Source organism: Delphinus delphis, chromosome 1 (assembly GCF_949987515.2).
Source record: "Delphinus delphis chromosome 1, mDelDel1.2, whole genome shotgun sequence".
NCBI lineage: Eukaryota > Metazoa > Chordata > Mammalia > Artiodactyla > Delphinidae > Delphinus > Delphinus delphis.
Window position 1 is genome coordinate 18,898,492 of NC_082683.1, and position 20,409 is coordinate 18,918,900.

General features: G+C 40.9%; 1 protein-coding gene across 1 annotated transcript in view; it reads left to right on the forward strand.

Moving 5' to 3' along the window:
* The window catches only part of RCAN3 (RCAN family member 3), a 53,531-nt gene extending 33,555 nt beyond the window's left edge, over window positions 1-19,976 (forward strand). The window contains exon 5 of the mRNA XM_069540824.1: window positions 19,884-19,976. Within this exon, the coding sequence (XP_069396925.1) occupies window positions 19,884-19,924 (41 nt within the window). The 3' untranslated portion in view covers window positions 19,925-19,976. The remainder of the gene's footprint in view (window positions 1-19,883) is intronic.
* Window positions 19,977-20,409: the final 433 nt, after the last annotated feature.

A 20,409-nucleotide genomic window follows, 5' to 3' on the forward strand; every position in this document is an offset into this window, starting at 1 on the left:
TGTGGGATCTTCCCAGACCAGGGCTCGAACCCGTGTCTCCTGCATTGGCAGGCAGATTCCCAACCACTGTGCCACCAAGGAAGTCCCTCTTTGTTTGTTTTAAAAGAACTAAGCCAGAGTTGTTGGGGACGTTGCCATTGTCACACATGCTTTTCAAGCTGTGTTCTGGGGAGCGGCCTCCAGGTGGCGCTGAGCCTCCAGGTGACCGGGGCCTGGCACTCTTCACTCTAATCTGTTGCACATAATGGCCTTAAAATAAGATCTCACTGGAGCTAAGGATTCCTTGGCTGAAACAGCAAGTTGGAAAACCACTACAAATAACCTAAAGGTAAAACACTCTTTTAATGCAGGATAGAAAATACAAGAATAAAGGTTTAAGTAATTTACCTCATAAAATTAGACTGACTGAGATAAAAGATTTAAAAAAAGAAAAAATAAATAAATAAAAAAAGAGAAAAAATAGAGTGACTTAAAAGTTAGATTCAACAATGTGTGTATCAGAGTCCTATTATCACCAAGAAACATGTTGGAACAGATATGGGGAGTGAGCAGTAACCCACTATGCTTTCATTGAATGCATGAAAATATGGTTCCAATCTAGAAAGAAAAAAGATTTAAATTCTTAAGCTCATAGGAAAGATCTCAAATCTTGCCAAACTTCCCCTGGTCTTCTGAGACATAGAAGGTATAAATATAAGTAATTCATGGATTAGGTATTTAAATAGGGTGTATCAAAATTTGTTATATGTTTGGAAAAAGTTTGTGGTCTGAAATATTTGGAAAAGTTAAGCAGCTATATTGCAGTGCTTCTAGGAACTTCGTTTTTTCATCAAGCATGTTCTTTCTTTCTTTCTTTCTTTCTTTTTGGCTGTGTTGGGTCTTTGTTGCTGCGCGCAGGCTCTCTAGTTGCAGCGAGCAGGGGCTGCTCTTCATTGCGGAGCACGGACTTTACGCGCAGGGGCTTCAGTAGTTGTGTCACGTGGGCTCAGTAGTTGTGGCTCGCGAGCTCTAGAGCGCAGGCTCAGTAGTTGTAGCGCACAGGCTTAGTTGCTCCGCAGCATGCGGGATCTCCCCGGACCAGGGATCTCCCCGTGTCCCCTGCATCGGCAGGTGGACTCTCAACCACTGCGCGACCAGGGAAGCCCTAAGTAATGCGTTTAAATGGGGTAGCAATATTTTAGGAATGTCAGATTTTCTCAAAATCTATAAATTTAGTGAAATCTCTGTCAAAATTCCACCTCTAGTTTTATAATAAACTCATTAATCTTATTCTAAAATGTTTATGGAAGAATAACAAAATAAATAATTAAGACAACCTTAAAAAGAAATAAGATGGAGATATGCCTTACCAAATATTAACCAAAAAGTCAAATGAGATTGGTGCAGGAACTGGCAAATAAACTAAAAAAAAAATAATGGAGACCAGCCCATGTACATATAAGAATTTAATATACAATAAAGTGGCATCATAAATTTATTTTATTTATTTATTTTTGGCTGCGTTGTGTCTTCGTTGCTGTGTACGGGCTTTCTGTAGTTGCAGCTAGCAGGTCCACTCTTTGTTGCCGTGGGTGGGCTTCTCATTGCAGTGGCTTCTCTTGTTGTGGAGCATGGACTGTAGGCGCACAGGCTTCAGCAGTTGTGGCTCATGGGCTCTAGAGCACACGCTCAAGTAGTTGTGGCGCCTGGGCTTTGTTGCTCCGCGGCATGTGGGATCTTCCCGGACCATGGCTCAGACCCATGTCCTCTGCATTGGCGGGCGGATTCTCATCCACTGCGCCACGAGGGAAGCCCCTAAAGTGCCGTCATAAAATAAAAATGGAGAAAGGCTGGATTGTCTAGTAAATGGTGTTGGGGAAACTGGCTTAGCATATGTAGGTAAATAAAAATTGGTTCCCCATCAAACACCACGCACAAAGATGGATTCCAGATGAACTTAAGACCTAAATATAGAATGTAAAATGGTAAATGTAGCAGAACAAATTGTAGGGGAATGCCATTGTGACCCAGACACAGGAAAAGACTTCATACAGCTTTAAAAGCATTGCTGTAATGTAAGTATAATTTGACTACATTGACATGAATGTTTTAGGTTCAGTGAAGACTGCCATGGGCAATGTTGACAGACAATAGGGAGAAGATACTTGCAATCCTAACATGGGATTAATAAAAATTTGGAAATCAAAAGGAAAAGCAGCCCAATAGGAAAACTGGCTAAAGGATACAAACAGCAGTTGACAACAAAGGAAAAAGTGAGCCTATGAAGTGATACTCCAACCCAGTAATAAGTGTAAGTTAAAACAAGATCCCACTTTACACCTATTGGATTCTCAAAAATGTAAAAAGCAGATAACGCCAAGTCTAGCCAGAGGGTGGGGATATAGGAAACCTGATATAATACTGGTGGGAATGGAGACTGTTATTCTGAAGAACTAGCTGGTAGTACTTTGTCATATCAATAAGAATAAAGTCTCTGGGGACTTCCCTGCCGGTCCAGTGGTTAGGACTCTGCGCTCCCACTTCAGGGGCCTGGGTTCAATCCCTGACGGGGGAATTAAGATCCCGCAAGCCGTGTGGTATGGCCAAAAAAAAAGAACAAAGTCTCTGACTCAGCAGTTCTCCTGGAGATATATATCCCAAGAGTATCCCAAAGATGTTCTCATGCAGGTCGGTAAGGAGACGTCTTGAGAATGTTCATTGTGCCGTTATTTATGGAGGCAAGCTGGTGTCCCCAACTGGGAAATTGACACTGTGGAGAACTGCACATCAAGAGAGTAACCATGCACACAACAGCATGGATGGGTCTGAAAAACAGAGCTGAATGGCAAAAGTGAGAGTGAGATGTATATAACAGTTGCATTCCATAAATTAAAATACAAAGACAGTAATCACTATGCAAGAATATATACAAATAAAAAGACATTAAACACACATATATATACATAAGAGGCATCCTGCATGGATCAATGATGATACTGTGCTGGGAACTGAGAAGTCTGATTTACTATTAGACTTTACATAACCTTTTTTTTTTTTTCCAGTCAGTGTTTTTAAATGCCACTTTTTATTGACAGCCATCTGGAGTGGGGATGAGGTGTGTTTTATGACACTTGGCCAAGGTGATGGTTGGCCCATATTATTTAATATTTAAAAAAAAATTTTATTGGAGTATAATTGATTTACAATGTTGTGTTACTTTCAGGTGCACAGCAAAGTGACTCTGTTACACATATACATATATCCACTCTTTTTTAAGATTCTTTTCCCATATAGGCCATTACAGAGTATTGAGTAGAGTTCCCTGTGCTATACAGTAGGTCCTTATTAGTTATCTGTTTTATATATAGTAGTGTATATATGTCAATACCAATCTTCCAACTTATCCCTCCTCCTACCCTTACCCTCTGGTAACGGTAAGTTTATTTTCTACATCTGTAACTGTTTCTGTTTTGTAGATAAGTTCATTTGTACCCTTTTTTTTAGATTCCACATAAAAGCAATATCACATGATGTTTGTCTTTCTCTGTCTGACTTCACTCAGTATGACAATCTCTGGGTCCATCCGTGTTGCTTCACGTGGCATTATTTCATACATAACCTTTACATAGACTTTAAGAAACTACTAATACATACCTCAGTCTCTTTCCTCCGTTGATTCTACATTGTTTAAAATTTTTATGTTATTTTTCTTTATTATTGCCCTAGAAGAAAATATTTTGCTGTGATTTGTTTAGGTGAAATGCAGATTTTATTGGAGGTATTTGCCTTTTAGGATAAATATTTCAGAAAAATGTCAGGAATGCCTATTCTGATGCTAGATGTGTGTATATTAATGCTTTCTCCAAGTAAGTTGCATAGATTCTTTATTAACTGTACTCCCATATGGATGGAAAAAAATATACCCACCATTCATGGTTCTCTGAGCTACAGATAAGCATTGCATGTGGTTTGACTCTAGATTCACCATTTCCTTTTGCTTCAAAGAAGTAATCAAGTTATTTCTTGGCCTGGTGCTGCCTTTCTTCCATGTGTTTTGAATAATTGAGATCTTTAATGGAAAATTATACAGTTTTCTGTCCTGAGAGATCTGAGTAGGCCCCCTGGCCCCAGAGCAGGTAATTAGACCACAAATGATTTCTCAGAGGTTGCCTGGGTAAGTCCTGTGAATAAAAGGTCTTTAATGGGCCAGCTTTACACGTCTTCTATTACTTATTTCCTTGATAACTTGAGTCATTTCCTAGACTATTTATTAGAAATTTCTAACAACTGTTGGAAAGTCTAGAATGGAGATGTCTCCTTTCCAAATGAGAAGCAGCCCTTGGGCATTGATTGACCAGTGCCACCTGCTGATTCTAATGAATTAGTGGGTTCCTTTGTGAAAGAGACAGAGCTGCCCTCCAACTTGGTTCCAGTCTTCAATTTCCCTTCACCATCCATTCAGGAATGGAGCACCTTAAAATGTGTTTTCCTGGAGAGGGGCTTACGAATTGTTCATACTGGAATAAAATTAAACTGCAGGCTTAATAAAAACCCATTGAGGAGCACATTAGTTATCTACTACTGCATCATAAATTACTGCAGAATTTAGCATCTTAAAACAACAGAGCATTTATTTATTATCTCACAGTCTCTGAGAGTCAGGAGTCTGGGGCTGTCTGAAGGTGAAGGCCTAGGGTCTCTCAGAAGTTTCCATTGAGTAGTCAGCTTGGGCTGCAGTCACCTGACAGGACTGGAAGACCCGCCTCCGGGCTCACTACAGGGCTGTTGGCGGGAGGCTTTGGTTCCTCACCACAGGGCCTCCCCGTCGGTGCACACAGGGCATAGAAGCTGGCTTTCCCCAGAGTGAGGGATCAGAGAGAGAACCCAATATGGAGTCTTTTTTTTATATAAAGTATTTGTATTTTATAAATTTATTTATTTTATGGATTTAGTTTTTGGCTGTGTTGGGTCTTCATTGCTGCTCATGGGCTTTCTCTAGTTGCGGCGAGCGGGGGCTACTCTTCATTGTGGTGCGCGGGCTTCTCATTGCGGTGGCTTCTCTTGCTGTGGAGCACGGGCTCTAGGGTGTGCATGCTTGGTAGCTGTGGCGCAGGGCTTAGTTGCTCCGAGGCATCTGGTATCTTCCGGGACCAGAGCTCAAACCTGTGTCCCCTGCATTAGCAGGCAGATTCTTAACTACTGCACCACGAGGGAAGCCCCTGGAGTCTTTTTATAACCTAAACTCAGAAGTGCTATCCCATCACTTCTGCCGTATGCTGTTGGTCACACAGACCAACCCTGGTACCAAATGGGAGGAGAGGAAGGGTGCTCAAACAATCCTGAGAGGGAAATGTAAAGCTCTAAACACCTAGATTAAGAGAAGGGTAAAGAATTAATTCTTTCCCTTCATCTATCAGTTCTCCTTATGCTAACTCTCTTTAGTGGTCACTTCATCCCCTCTTACGGCAAAAAGGACTTTCCTCTCAGAGTAGAGAACAAGGCAGCAAACAGGTAGACGGAGAACTTTCTAGAGTCCCAACCTAGGGGAGGATTCTGATTGGCTTGGTTGGATGACATGCCCATCCCTGTGGCCAGGTGGGCAAGTCCTTTACCCCAGAAAGGGAAACAGAAGAAGGGCAGACAAAAACACCATGTATGTACTTCAGCATACTGATGAGTATTATAAAGCCTAAAAGGTGACAGCATTTTACCGATTGGTGAATTTGTCAGATTTTAGCAATCTAACAGATAAGCAGTGTTTGTTTTTTAATCTGGTATTTATTTTTTACCATCCAACTGATTCCAGGCAAGATATGAAGAGTAAATTTTAAGGGAGTCTTATAAACGTACCCAAAATAACTTGTGATACAGAGGTTTCTGACACAGATCTTCCATGATAATTTACCACAGAACTTCCTTAGGATCTTGACGTCAAGTGACAAACAACACCAGTACCACAGTCTTCCATGTTACACTGAGAGACATGTACTCAGAATCCATGAAGAACGTTATTTTATCACTACTCTAAATTTTTGATAGGGTAAGTCACTTTATATTATTTCACTTATTAAATACTTAAAGATCCAGAGAAGGAAACATCACAGCTTGCTTTTTGTTTGTTTGTTTTTTATTTATTTATTTTTGGCTGAGTTGGGTCTTCGTTGCTGCATGCGGGCTTTCTCTAGTTGTGGTGAGCGGGGGCTACTCTTTGCTGCAGTGCATGGGCTTCTCATTGTGGTGGCTTCTGTTGTTGCAGAGCACGAGCTCTAGGCACGCGGGCTTCAGTAGTTGTGGCTCACGGGTTCTAGAGCACAGGTTTAGTAGTTGTGGCGCCCGGGCTTATTTGCTCCAAGGCATGTGGGATATTCCCGGACCAGGGCTCGAACCTGTGTCCCCTGCATTGGCAGGTGGATTCTTAACCACTGTGCCACCAGGGAAGCCCTCACAGCTTGTTTTTATTTAGATTTTCTGACTGTATAAAATTTTACTCTCACACTGTATCCTTCCATTCTTTTTTCTCAGTGTAAATTTTTATTTACAAGTTTTCAAAACTATTACCAAAAAAAAAAGAAAGAAAGAAAACTATTACCAGCATCTAATTCCAGAATGTTTTCATCACTTCTAAAAGAAACCCTGCACCCATAAGTAGTCACTACCCATTCTCTCCTGCCCCCAGCCCTTGGAAACCACAAATTTATTTTCTGTCTTATAGATTTGCCTATTCTGGACATTTCTTATAAATGGAGTCATACAATATGTGGCCTTTTGTGTCTGGCTTGTTTCACTTAGCATGTTTGCAAGGTTCATCCGTGTCATAGAATGAATTCTTCATCCCTGTTTGTGGCTGAAAATATTCCACTGAATGGATATAGCACATTGTGTTGCATCATTCACCAGTCGGTGGATTTGGGATATTCCCACTTTTTAGTTATCTATAATGCTCTCATGTACATCCTATACAAGTTTTTGTGGGGACATATGTTTTTGATTCTCTTGGATAGATATACCTGGGAGTGGAATTGCCGGGTCATGTGGTAACTCTGTGTTTAACTTTTCGAGCAAATGCCAGACTGTCTTCCAAAGGTGCACCATTCTACATTCAACCCAGCAGTGTATGAGTGTTCCAGTTCTCACCAACACTCTTTATTAGCTGTCTTTTTTTTTTTTTTTTTTTGGCCGAGCTGTGCAGCATGTGGTATCTTAGTTCCCCACCCAGGGATCGAACCCACGCCCCCTGTACTGGAAGCTCAGAGTCCTAACCACTGGACCACCAGGGAAGTCCCTTTAGCTGTCTTTTTGATTTTAGCAATCTTAGTGGGTGTAAAGTGGTGTCTCATTGTGGGTTTGATTTGTATTTCCCTGATGACTAGTGATGTTGAGCACCTTTTCATGTACCTATCATAAGCTATTCGTATATCTTCTTTAGAGAAATGTCTATTCAGCTGTATAATGGATTGAGTAGTGTCCCCCCAAAATTCATGTCCACCTGGAACCTTATGTGGAAATAGGGTCTTTGCAGATGTAATTAAGTCAATGTTAGGTCATACTGGATTAGGGTGGGCTCTGAGTCCAGTTCGACTGGTGTTCTTATAAGAGGAGTGAAATTGGTCATGGACATACACAAAGAGAATGACATGTGGAAACAGGCAAAGAGACTGGAATGATGTTCCAGAAGCCAAGCAATGCCAAAGATTGCCAGCAACCACCAGAAGCTAGGAGAGAGACATGGATCAGGTTCTCCCTCAGAGCCCCAGTAGGAGCCAGCCCTGTCAACACCTTGATTTCAGACTTCCAAAGCTGCTAAAAGTGTGAAAGAATGCATTTCTGTTGTCTTAAGCTATGCCGTTTGTGGAAATTTGTTACAGCCACTGTAGGAAACTAATACAAGCTTCTTGGCCTGTTTTTAAATGGGGTTATTTGTGTTTTTATTCACAACTTCAATGTATAACCAGAACATACTACATAGGACTTAATTCTTTCCTTACAGTTAAAGTTTTTAACAACAGTCTGATTTATATCACTAGCTTTAAAAGCAAATTTTTGTATTTTGGTTTTAAAAGGACTATATTTGTGCTTATCTCTTTATGTTTATTTTTTTCCCACTTGTCCTCCTGATACTGACCAAGGTTCTTGGCCTTCCCCAATCAATAGAAATTGACTAGAGGCCAGACAAGAAATTCAGACAAGGCTTTACTGGGGCTCCTGAAGCTGCAGGAAGGAGTGAAAACAAGTAGCAGGTTCCCTTGCTCGCTCCCTGAGTGGGGGCAAGCTGGTTCCTTACGGGGTGTGACCAGGGCTCTGGCCAGAGGGGTAGCTTAGGTGGTTTGCCCACCCATTTGGTGGTGTTGTGTGCAGGGGGCATGCGCAGTACCCTGCTTTTGCTCCCAACACCTGTTTCAGTTCCTAGCTCTTCAGAAGTGGCAGTTGGGTTTTTTGGTCTTTCTGTATCTTTTTGTCCGTAATCTTCCCCAACTGCGCATGCATGCAGTTATTTTTGGTCCCTTATAGTTTCTTTGTATTTTGTTGCTTGAGGAGAGGTGCATTCAGGTGCAAGCACTGCAGCAAAGGGTCCCAGCTCCCAGCCTGCCTCACTCGTATCCTAGGAATGACTTTAAACACGTGTTATTATACTTGTTAGGAAAAGTCACACAATTTGTAATGAAATGTAAGAGAGAAGAGAGAGAGGATGAATGTGGCTGAGCTCTTCTGAGTAAATGCCTTACTCTGTTCTTGGCTCCCATTCATTCTTCATTCATTTATTAATTTATACAACAAGAATCTATTTTATGTCTTCTCAATAGATGACTGAGGCATCTGTTTTGCCCTTGAGCATGCATTCTAGTGGGGGAAACACTAGAATGCAGACATATAAACAGATATTCACCGTCATTCACAGAGTTAGTTACTGCTATAGAGTGAATGTTCATGTCCCTTCAAACTTCATATGTTTAACCACCAAATGTAAAATAGATAGCTAGTGGGAAGCAGCTGCATAGCACAGGGAGATCAGCTCGGTGCTTTGTGTCCACCTAGAGGTGTGGGAGGGAGACGCAAGAGGAAGGAGATATGGGGATATATGTATACATATAGCTAATTCACTTTGTTATACAGCAGCAACTAACATAACATTGTAACGCAATTATATTCCAATAAAGATGTTTTTAAAAAATATTCATATGTTTAAATCCTACCCCCCAACACAATGGTATTAAGAGGTGAGTGGGGCCTTTGGGAGGGAATTAGGTCAGGAGGGTGGAGCCCTCATGAATGGGATCAGTGCCCTTATAAAAGAGACCCTAGAGAGCACCCTAATCTCTTCCACCATGTGAAGTTACAGCAGAAAGATGGCTGTCTATGAACTAGAAAGCTAGTTTTCACCAGACACCAAAGATTTACGGAATCTGAGTCTTGCTTCAGGGAAAGCAGGATATTTAACCATTATGTATTTTCTGATTATATTTTGATCATAAAAAAGAATGTAGAGATAGCTTCATCCACCAGACGCAGACAGCAGAAGCAAGAAGAACTACAATCCTGCAGGCTGTGGAACAAAACCTACATTCACAGAAAGACAGACAAGATGAAAAGGCAGAGGGCTTTGTACCAGATGAAAGAACAAGATAAACCCCCAGAAAAACAACTAAATGAAGTGGAGATAGGCAACCTTCCAGAAAAAGAATTCAGAATAATGATATTGAAGATGATCCAGGACCTAGGAAAAAGAATGGAGGCAAAGATCGAGAAGATGCAAGAAATGTTTAACAAAGATCTAGAAGAATTAAAGAACAAACAAACAGATGAACAATACAATAACTGAAATGAAGACTACACTAGAAGGAATCAATAGCAGAATAACTGAGGCAGAAGAACGGATAAGTGACCTGGAAGACAGAATGGTAGAATTCACTGCTGTGGAACAGGATAAAGAAAAAAGAATGAAAAGAAATGAAGACAGCCTAAGAGACCTCTGGGAACAACATTAAACGCAACAACATTCACATTTTAGGGGTTCCAGAAGGAGAAGAGAGAGAGAAAGGACCCGAGAAAATATTTGAACAGATTATAGTGGAAAACTTCCCTAACATGGGAAAGGAAATAGCCACCCAAGTCCAGGAGGCACAGCGAGTCCCATACAGGATAAACCCAAGGAGAAACACACAGAGACACATAGTAATCAAATTGGCAAAAATTAAAGACAAAGAAAAATTATTGAAAGCAGCAAGGGAAAAATGACAAATAACATACAAGGGAACTCCCATAAGGTTAACAGCTGATTTCTCAGCAGAAACTCTACAAGCCAGAAGGGAGTGGCATGATATACTTAAAGTGATGAAAGGGGAAAACCTACAACCAAGATTACTCTACCCGGCAAGGATCTCATTCACATTCGATAGAGAAATCAAAAGCTTTACAGACAAGTAAAAGCTAAGAGAATTCAGCACCACCAAACCAGCTCTATAACAAATGCTAAAGGAACTTCTCTAAGTGGGAAACACAAGAGAAGAAAAGGACCTACAAAAACAAACCCAAAACAACTAAGAAAATGGTCATAGGAACATACATATCGATAATTACCTTAAACGTGAATGGATTAAATGCTCCAACCAAAAGACACAGGCTTGCTGAATGGATACAAAAACGAGACCCATATATATGCTGTCTACAAGAGACCCACTTCAGACCGAGGGACACATACAGACTGAAAGTGAGGGGATGGAAAAAGATATTCCATGCAAATGGAAATCAAAAGAAAGCTGGAGTACCTATACTCATATCAGATAAAATAGACTTTAAAATAAAGAATGTTACAAGAGACAAGGAAGGACACTACATAATGATCAAGGGATCAATCCAAGAAGAAGATATAACAATTATAACTATATATGCACCCAACATAGGAGCACCTCAATACATAAGGCAACTGCTAACAGCTATAAAAGAGGAAATTGACAGTAACACAATAATAGTGGGGGACTTTAACACCTCACTTACACCAATGGACAGATCATCCAAAATGAAAATAAATAAGGAAACAGAAGCTTTAAATGACACAATAGACCAGATAGATTTAATTGATATTTATAGGATACTCCATCCAAAAACAGCAGATTACACTTTCTTCTCAAGTGCGCACGGAACATTCTCCAGGATAGATCACATCTTGGGTCACAAATCAAGCCTCAGTAAATTTAAGAAAATTGAAATCATATCAAGCATCTTTTCTGACCACAACACTATGAGATTAGAAATGAATTACAAGGGAAAAAATGTAAAAAAAACAAACACATGGAGGCTAAACAATACGTTACTAAATAACCAAGAGATCACTGAAGAAATCAAAGAGGAAATCAAAAAATACCTAGAGACAAATGACAATGAAAACACGATGATCCAAAACCTATGGGATGCAGCAAAAGCAGTTCTAAGAGGGAGGTTTATAGCTATACAAGCCTACCTCAAGAAACAAGAAAAATCTCAAGTAAACAATCTAACCTTACACCTAAAGGAACTAGAGAAAGAAGAACAAACAAAACCCAAAATTAGCAGAAGGAAAGAAATCATAAAGGTCAGAGCAGAAATAAATGAAACAGAAACAAAGAAAACAATAGCAAAGATCAATAAAACTAAAAGCTGGTTCTTTGAGAAGATACACAAAAGTGATAAACCATTAGCCAGACTCATCAAGAAAAAGAAGGAGAGGACTCAAATCAATAAAATTAGAAATGACAAAGGAGAAGTTACAACAGACACCACAGAAATACAAAGCATCCTAAGAGACTACTACAGGCAACTCTGTGCCAATAAAATGGACAACCTGGAATAAATGGACAAATTCTTAGAAATGTAAAACCTGCCAAGACTGAATAAGGGAGAAATAGAAAATATGAACAGATGAATCACAAGCACTGAAATTGAAACTGTGATTAAAAATCTTCCAACAAACAAAAGCCCAGGACCAGATGGCTTCACAGGTGAATTCTATCAAACATTTAGAGAAGAGCTAACACCCATCCTTCTCAAACTCTTCCAAAATATTGCAGAGGAAGGAACACTCCCAAACTCATTCTATGACGCCACCATCACCCTGATACCAAAACCAGACAAAGATACTACAAAAAAAGAAAATTACGAGGGCTTCCCTGGTGGTGCAGTGGTTGAGAGTCCGCCTGTCGATGCAGGGAACATGGGTTCGTGCCCCGGTCCGGGAGGATCCCACATGCCGCAGAGCGGCTGGGCCCGTGAGCCATGGCTGCCGGGCCTGCGCGTCCGGAGCCTGTGCTCTGCAACGGGAGAGGCCACAACAGGGAGAGGCCCGCATACCACAAAAAAAAAAAAAAAAAGAAAATTACAGACCAATATCACTGATGAATATAGATGCAAAAATCCTCAACAGAATACTAGCAAACAGAATCCAACAACACATTAAAAGGATCATACACTATGATCAAGTGGGATTTATCCCAGGGATGCAAGGATTCTTCAATATACACAAATCAATCAATGTGATACACCACATTAACAAATTGAAGAATAAAAACCATATGATCATCTCAATAGATGCAGAAAAAGCTCTTGACAAAATTCAACATCCATTTATGATAAAAAACTCTCCAGAAAGTGGGCATAGAGGGAACCTACTTCAACATAATAAAGGCCATGTATGACAAACCCACAGCAGACATCATTCTCAATGGTGAAAAACTGAAAGCATTTCCTCTAAGATCAGGAACGAGACAAGGATGTCCACTCTCACCACTATTATTCAACATAGTTTTGGAAGTCCTAGCCACGGCAATCAGAGAAGAAAAGGAAATAAAAGGAATACAAATTGGAAAAGAAGAAGTAAAACTGTCACTGTTTGCTGATGACATGATGCTATACATAGAGAATCCTAAAGATGCTACCAGAAAACTACTAGAGCTAATCAATGAATTTGATAAAGTTGCAGAACAAAATTAATGCACAGAAATCTCTTGCATTCCTATACACTAATGGTGAAAAATCTGAAAGAGAAATTAAGGAAACACTCCCATTTGCCATTGCAACAAAAAGAATAAAATACCTAGGAATAAATCTACCTAAGGAGACAAAAGACCTGTATGCAGAAAACTATAAGACACTGATGAAAGAAATTAAAGATGATACCAACAGATGGAGAGATATACCATGTTCTTGGATTGGAAGAATCAATACTGTGAAAATGACTATACTACCCAAAGCAATCTACAGATTCAATGCAATCCCTATCAAATTACCAATAGCATTTTTTACAGAACTAGAGCAAATCATCTTAAAATTTGTATGGAGACACAAAAGACCCCGAATAGCCAAAGCAGTCTTGAGGAAAAAAACAACTGGAGGAATCAGACTCCCTGACTTCAGACTATACTCCGAAGCTACAGTAATCAAGACAATATGGTACTGGCACAAAAACAGAAACATAGATCAATGGAACAAGATAGAAAGCCCCGAGATAAACCCATGCACCTATGGTCAACTAATCTATGACAAAGGAGGCAAGGATATACAATAGAGAAAAGACAGTCTCTTCAATAAGTGGTGCTGGGAAAACTGGACAGCTACATGTAAAAGAATGAAATTAAAACACTCCCTAACACCATACACAAAAATAAACTCAAAATGGATTCGAGACCTAAATGTAAGACTGGATACTATAAAACTCTTAGAGGAAAACATAGGAAGAACACTCTGACATAAATCACAGCAAGATCTTTTTTGACCCACCTCCTAGAGTAATGGAAATAAAAACAAAAATAAACAAATGGGACCTAATGAAACTTCAAAGCTTTTGCACAGCAAAGGAAACCATAAACAAGACGAAAAGACAACCCTCAGAATGGGAGAAAATATTTGCAAATGAATCAACTGACAAAGGATTAATCTCCAAAATATATAAACAGCTCATGCAACTCAATATTAAAGAAACAACCCAATCCAAAAATGGGCAGAAGACCTAAATAGACATTTCTCCAAAGAAGACATACAGATGGCCAAGAAGCACATGAAAAGCTGCTCAACATCACTAATTATTAGAGAAATGCAAATCAAAAGTGAAATGAGGTATCACCTCACACCAGTTAGAATGGGCATCATCAGAAAATCTACAAACAACAAATGCTGGAGAGGTGTGGAGAAAAGGGAACCCTGTTGCACTGTTGGTGGGAATGTAAATTGATACAGCCACTATGGAGAACAGTATGGAGGTTCCTTAAAAAACTAAAAATAGGATTACCATATGACCCAGCAATCCCACTACTGGGCATATACCCAGAGAAAACCATAATTCAGAAAGACACATGCACCCCAATGTTCATTGCAGCACTATTTACAATACCCAGGTCAGGGAAGCAACCTAAATGCCCATCGACAGACGAATGGATACAGAGATGTGGTACATATATACAATGGAACATTACTCAGCCATAAAAAGGAATGAAATTGGGTCATTTGTTGAGACATGGATGGATCTAGGGACTGTCATACAGAGTGAAGTAAGAAAGAGAAAAACAAATATTGTATATTAACGCATGTATGTGGAACCTAGAAAAATGGTACAGATGAACCAGTCTGCAGGGCAGAAATTGAGACACAGATGTAGAGAACAAACGTATGGACACCAAGGTGGGGAAACCGCAGTGGGGAGGGGATGGTGGTGTGCTGGGAAAAAAAAAAAGAATGTAGTTAAGAAGTAAAAATAAAAACCACTCCAACAAAAATAATTTTCACTGGAGGGAAATCTTTAAAAATGTGGCTTTCATGTAACCAGTTTACGACAGGAAAACTGTCCTCACATGTCACCCACAGTGGAAGTATCACTGTGGTTGATAAAACATTCGGAAAACACAGGTAACCTGGCAGAACAGGGGGAAGTCAGGTAAGTAAATATAAAGGAGAAAAGCATATTAATTTTTTTTAAAATGTAGTATCCCGATCGCAGCTACTGCATCATGTGACCTTGAATGTGTGCCTTTGCCTAAGTCTGTTTCCTGATGTGTAAAATGCTGATGCAACATCTGCCCCGTATCTCAAGGTGTTGTTAGACTCAAGTGAGATGATGTATATGCATTTGCAGAAATTTTATAAGTTGCAAAGTGCTGCACATATAAAAAGAATTGCTATGTCCAGATACCAACTCCTCGAAAGCAGAGGACATAGTAATCTTGTGTCTCTCATAGTACCAAACTCAGTTCCTTGCCCCTCATATACTCTCAATGTGTGCTTACTTAAATGAATCCACATGTGGCTGAGTTAACACGTGTATCCTGGAAAAGGTGACGTCCACTCCCCATAGAATAAGTTTAACAAAAGCCAACTCTATACATCATGAGGAACTTTCCAGAAGCAGTTTGGTAGTTTTCCAGATGCAGCTATTTCTACAGAAATTGTTTTATATTTAGAACAGTAGTCATATATAACTCTAAAGACATACCTGTATTAATTAAACCAACAAACTTAAACTAGGTTTAATACCAAATATTTTCCCAAATCACATGAACCTGAAATTCATTTGGGTTAGTTTCTATTATATTTCTGAGAATTTATATAAGCCCTTAATTTTCTTTAAACCAATTAAATGAAACACTTTTACAAATTAATTTTGGCAATGCCATCCAAAGGTAGAAAACATCACATCTACGAGACACATACCAACAGGCACAAACAGAGAACCCATAACTCCTGTTCCAAAACTTCAGCCATGACTCAGGTACAATAACATAAACCCCACAAGTTACAAAATAGGTTTGATTCAAATTGGATTTCTGGCAGATGGAACAAATCAAGGTCATCTGTTCAGATGGCTAAAGCCCTTTTACTAATGTTTGTGGAGAAGACTTAAGATTTGCATTTCTCCTTGACAAGTCAAGCTCCAAATGACCTTTACCCCTTTTGGTTTTTCTTCTTTTGATAAGTTACCTTCCTGAAATTTGCATTTTTAAATAGATGGCCTGGGGACTTCCCTGGTGGCACAGTGGTTAAGAATCCACCTGCCAATGCAGGGGACACAGGTTCAATCCCTGGTCCGGGAAGATCCCACATGCCGCAGAGCATCTAAGCCCGTGTGCCACAACTACTGAGCCTGCGATCTAGAGCCCGCAAGCTGCAACTACTGAGCCTGCACCCCACAACTACTGAAGACCACAGGCCTAGAGCCCATGCTCTGCAACAAGAGAAGCCACTGCAATGAGAAGCCCGCACACCGCAACGAAGAGTGGCCCCTGCTTGCCGCAACTAGAGAACGCCTGCGTGCAGCAATGAAGACCCAATGCAGCAAAAATAAATAAAATTTTAAAAATAAATAAAGAGATGGCTTGAAAAGAGTTCCTGGAGAAGACCAGGTAGAACATTTACATCTCAAAGGCACAGGGAGAGAAATGCAAGTTCCGTGTGTTTGATCCATGAGGAGTTTATTTTTGTAGGTGGTGTGACAAATGAGGACGTGGAGGTTCATGATCCTTTTGGGGTTCCTGTTTGTCTGAGGTATGAAGTTTAGGTCAAGGGTTTTTTGGTCTGTTGTTTGCTGGCTGGCTTGCTTGCTTGTTTGGGTGTTTTGCCTGCCCATGTCCGATGGCCCTCCTCCCACTGGAAGGAGAGGCCATCTTTTTGCTTTTGCACTTTTGCCAAACATATGGGCTTGGGCGAATCTTTCTGGGTCTCCATTCTGTTCCACGGGTGGATCCACAATTCTCTGAGTCTGCCATCATCAATGCGTACAAGCCTCTTAAGATAAATAGGGGAGGTTTGGGGAGTAGTTTAAAAAAAAAATTTTGATGGGCTTTGAATTGTTTCTGAAGCCACACCTCTGGTACTGTAAAGACAAAAGTTGTAAAACAAGGATAGCTGTTTTTAATTCCTCAAAGAATTGGGTGGCTACCTAAATGATACTAAAGGACTGATGCAACCGTCCACTTATGTTTTTCTTTCTCGCTGGGTACATTTAGTTCCCAGATTAAATGCTGTAGACTCTGAGAAATTTTCTGAAACCATCCAGGCAGAGCTAGATGATATAGGCTCTCTGGCTCTCAAAGCCTTCCTTGACCATCCACAGAAGTCCAGGTTAGGGCCCCTCCCATTTAATCGCACTGGAGTTCTCCCCCACCAGGCTGTGAGCTCCACTGGGACAGGAATCATGTTTCTCTCATTCATCACCACATTTCCATGGTGCTTGGTACACTGACATCACTTGAAATCGGCAAGTGCTGTTGAATTGGATTGTAATTACCTGCTCATAATTCTGTAGTCAGGACTATGTCTCTATCCTTAGTGCCTATACTGTGCCTCAGATCAGTCAGCTCTGGGTGAATGGATGGATGGATGATAGAGGGATGGATGGATGCCATGGAAATTCTGAGGGTGGAGAGATCACTGAGATGTGAACTCAGCAAGAAAGTCCTCATGAGAGAGAAAGGATGAGTTAGGCTGGGAAGAAAGAATAAGCCTCACGTAAGTAGAGAAAAAGAGGAAAGATCCTGCAGAGAAGAGGAAGACCTAAGCAAAGGAGCAGCAAAAAGCAGAATCACTGAATTGGCCTGGCCTGGACTTTGTACAATAAAGGAAACAAGCCTGGGGGTGTGGGAGTCAAAGTCTGATTTGCGAAGGATTTGGACTTCACCCTGAGTAAGGTTTTCAGGAAGGGTGGAAGTGAAGGAGAATTGTGCAAGGTGGGGCTGCAGGACAGTTGACCTGGCAGAAGCGGGTGGGATACCCTGAAGTAAGGAGGAGGCAAGGAGCCCAGGTAGGAGCCTTCTGATGGAGTCCAGATGGTGAGGATCTCTGCAGGGGATCATAGGACCCAGGTTTTGGAGTCAGACAGACCTGGGCTCAGATGCTGATTCAGCACTGTGCAATTTAGGGCAAGACTCCTAATCCTAACCTCTGTGAAACTTAGTTTCCTCACCTTCAAAATGGGAATAATAAAATACTGCAGTAAGGGTTAATGAAAATGAAACAGGAGGGAAGGAGGCAGGGCACAACCTTTGAAAGAAAGACATAGCCCAAGGACATGACATAAACTGATTAGAACCAAGTGGGTCCAAGATGGCAGACAAGTCGACTTCCACTAGACCTTGAGCCTCAGTATACGCTCACATCAAGAAGCTAAATGAGGGCTTCCCTGGTGGCGCAGTGGTTGAGAGTCCGCCTGCCGATGCAGGGGACATGAGTTCGTGCCCCAGTCCAGGAAGATCCCACATGACGCGGAGCAGCTAGGCCCGTGAGCCATGGCCGCTGAGCCTGCATGTCTGGAGCCTGTGCTCCGCAACGGGAGAGGCCACAATAGTGAGAGGCCCGCGTACCACAAAAAAAAAAAAAAAAAAAGCAGCAGCTAAATGACGCACCCGCAGGCGCCATGACAGTTCCAAGACAGACCAGAAGGATCAAAAAGTGGGCGGTGGCCCAATTCCTGGAAATCCCCGCCCCTTTCTAAAATAGCTGGAATACTCCTCCCACTCATTAGCCTATGAAATTAGGCTAATTTCTAAAATAGCTGGAATACTCCTCCCAGCCATTAGCCTATGAAATTACCCACTCCTATAAAAACTGACAACCCCGTGCCCTGGCACCTTTCTCACCTCCTGAGATGGCCCATGTGGAGTGTGTTTCTCTCTAAAAAAATCCACTTCTTACCTATCACTTTGTCTCTCACTGAATTCTTTCTGTGATGAGACATCAAGAACCTGAGCTTCATTAAGTCCTGAAACCAGGTGTGTGATCTCAGTTGGAAGACTGGGGGTTTTGTCTGGGTTCGAGTCCCGGCCGCGTGGGTTCAAGTCCCAATCTGAGGTGCACAATTTTTTCAAAAACACTTGTAGATCATCTAATGTAACAGGGAAGAGCCAATTTTGACTACATGTTGGATCTGTTTCTTTGACTTTAGCTTTTGCTTTTCGTTGCTTTTGGTATTATAATCATGCATAATGGCCTACCTCAGGGAACCCTACCCACCTGTGAATGGCTGCGAGAAAGAAGAAATTAACACATTTATCACATCCCCTCCCCCCAGGCTGACCATTCCAGGAGACGTCAAGACTGATGGCCCTTTTTACTTTACTTCCTCCCCACCTCTCCCTCTCTATTCTGCCTTTTTACTTTCCTTCCCTCTCTGATTCTATAAAGGAAACTGGCATCCAGACCCCATAAGATGGTTTTCTTGGGGACCCTAGTCCGCCATCTTCTCGGTCTGCTGGCTTTCCAAATAAAGTTGTGTTCCTTGCCTCAACACCTCGCCTCCCAATTTATTGGTCTGTTGTGCAGCAAGGAGAGCGAGTTTGGACTCAGTAACACTGGCAGTGTTCTGGTATCTAATATGCTCTAAATAAGTAATAACATTATTGAGTATTTGGTGGCTGCCCTGGTAGGAAGAGAAAAATCAGATCAACTTCTTTACATGCAGAGGATTATTCTCTCTGCCTCTTAAGTCAGAAGAAAAAGACTTTTCCTTGAAGGCTTTGTATTTCCTTACAGTACAGAAGCATTAAAGATACCCACTGGGAAAATAACATCTTTGAAATCTAAACAACGAGCCACCAAGTTTTACAGAAGAGAAGCAAAACTTTGACCACATTCTTCCCAAGCGTATCTCTGAGAGCAGCGTCTGACCTCAGAATGCCGTTCCATGATCAGTTGTGTAAAAAGAGCTCATAGGATGCTTTACTTTATTTCCTAAGCAAGCCTCATCCTTGATTGACAGGCATCCCTCAATTGCTGTTAATAGTTCCGGACAATATTGCCCCACAACAGATTCCACACTAGGCCATAACACAGTCACGATGTTTTGTGTTCCAGTCATTATGGGTCTAATTATTAATTATTGTAAATAATTTGACATTTGTACCTGAGCGTTTTCAAAGCATTTTCACAGTCGTTATCTCCTTTGGCCTTCACAGTAACCCAGAAGCCCAGCCAGGCATGTGTGATTACTGTTTAACAGACAAAAACACAGTTGCTGAGCTCAACAGAAACTCAAGGAAGTGCCCGGGGAAGTCACGAAGAAAAAGAAAAACACAATGTGGATCTTGAGAAGAGGTGAGCACATAGGATAAAGAGGAGAGAGGAATGGCACTCCAGGCTTGGAGGAAAAGGGACACGGAGGACAAAGTCATGCTTAAGGTACCAGCAACCCGTCTAAAAATGGACTCATCTCAGAGACAGCAGTCAGCCTTGAAATAGCCTGCCTAGGGCATTCGGAAGAAGTTCACAGAGGAGATGGTATATGAACAGGAAGGGAAGATTTTAATATATATCATAAGAAATATGGTAGACAAAAAAGAAATATAGATAACACAATGTTAAATAAAAATTAAACAGCTTAATTACATATTATATGTAACATAAATATATATTGCATTACACAAAATATACCTTGTATAATAATATAATCTAGTATCATGATACATAATTATGTGATAGATT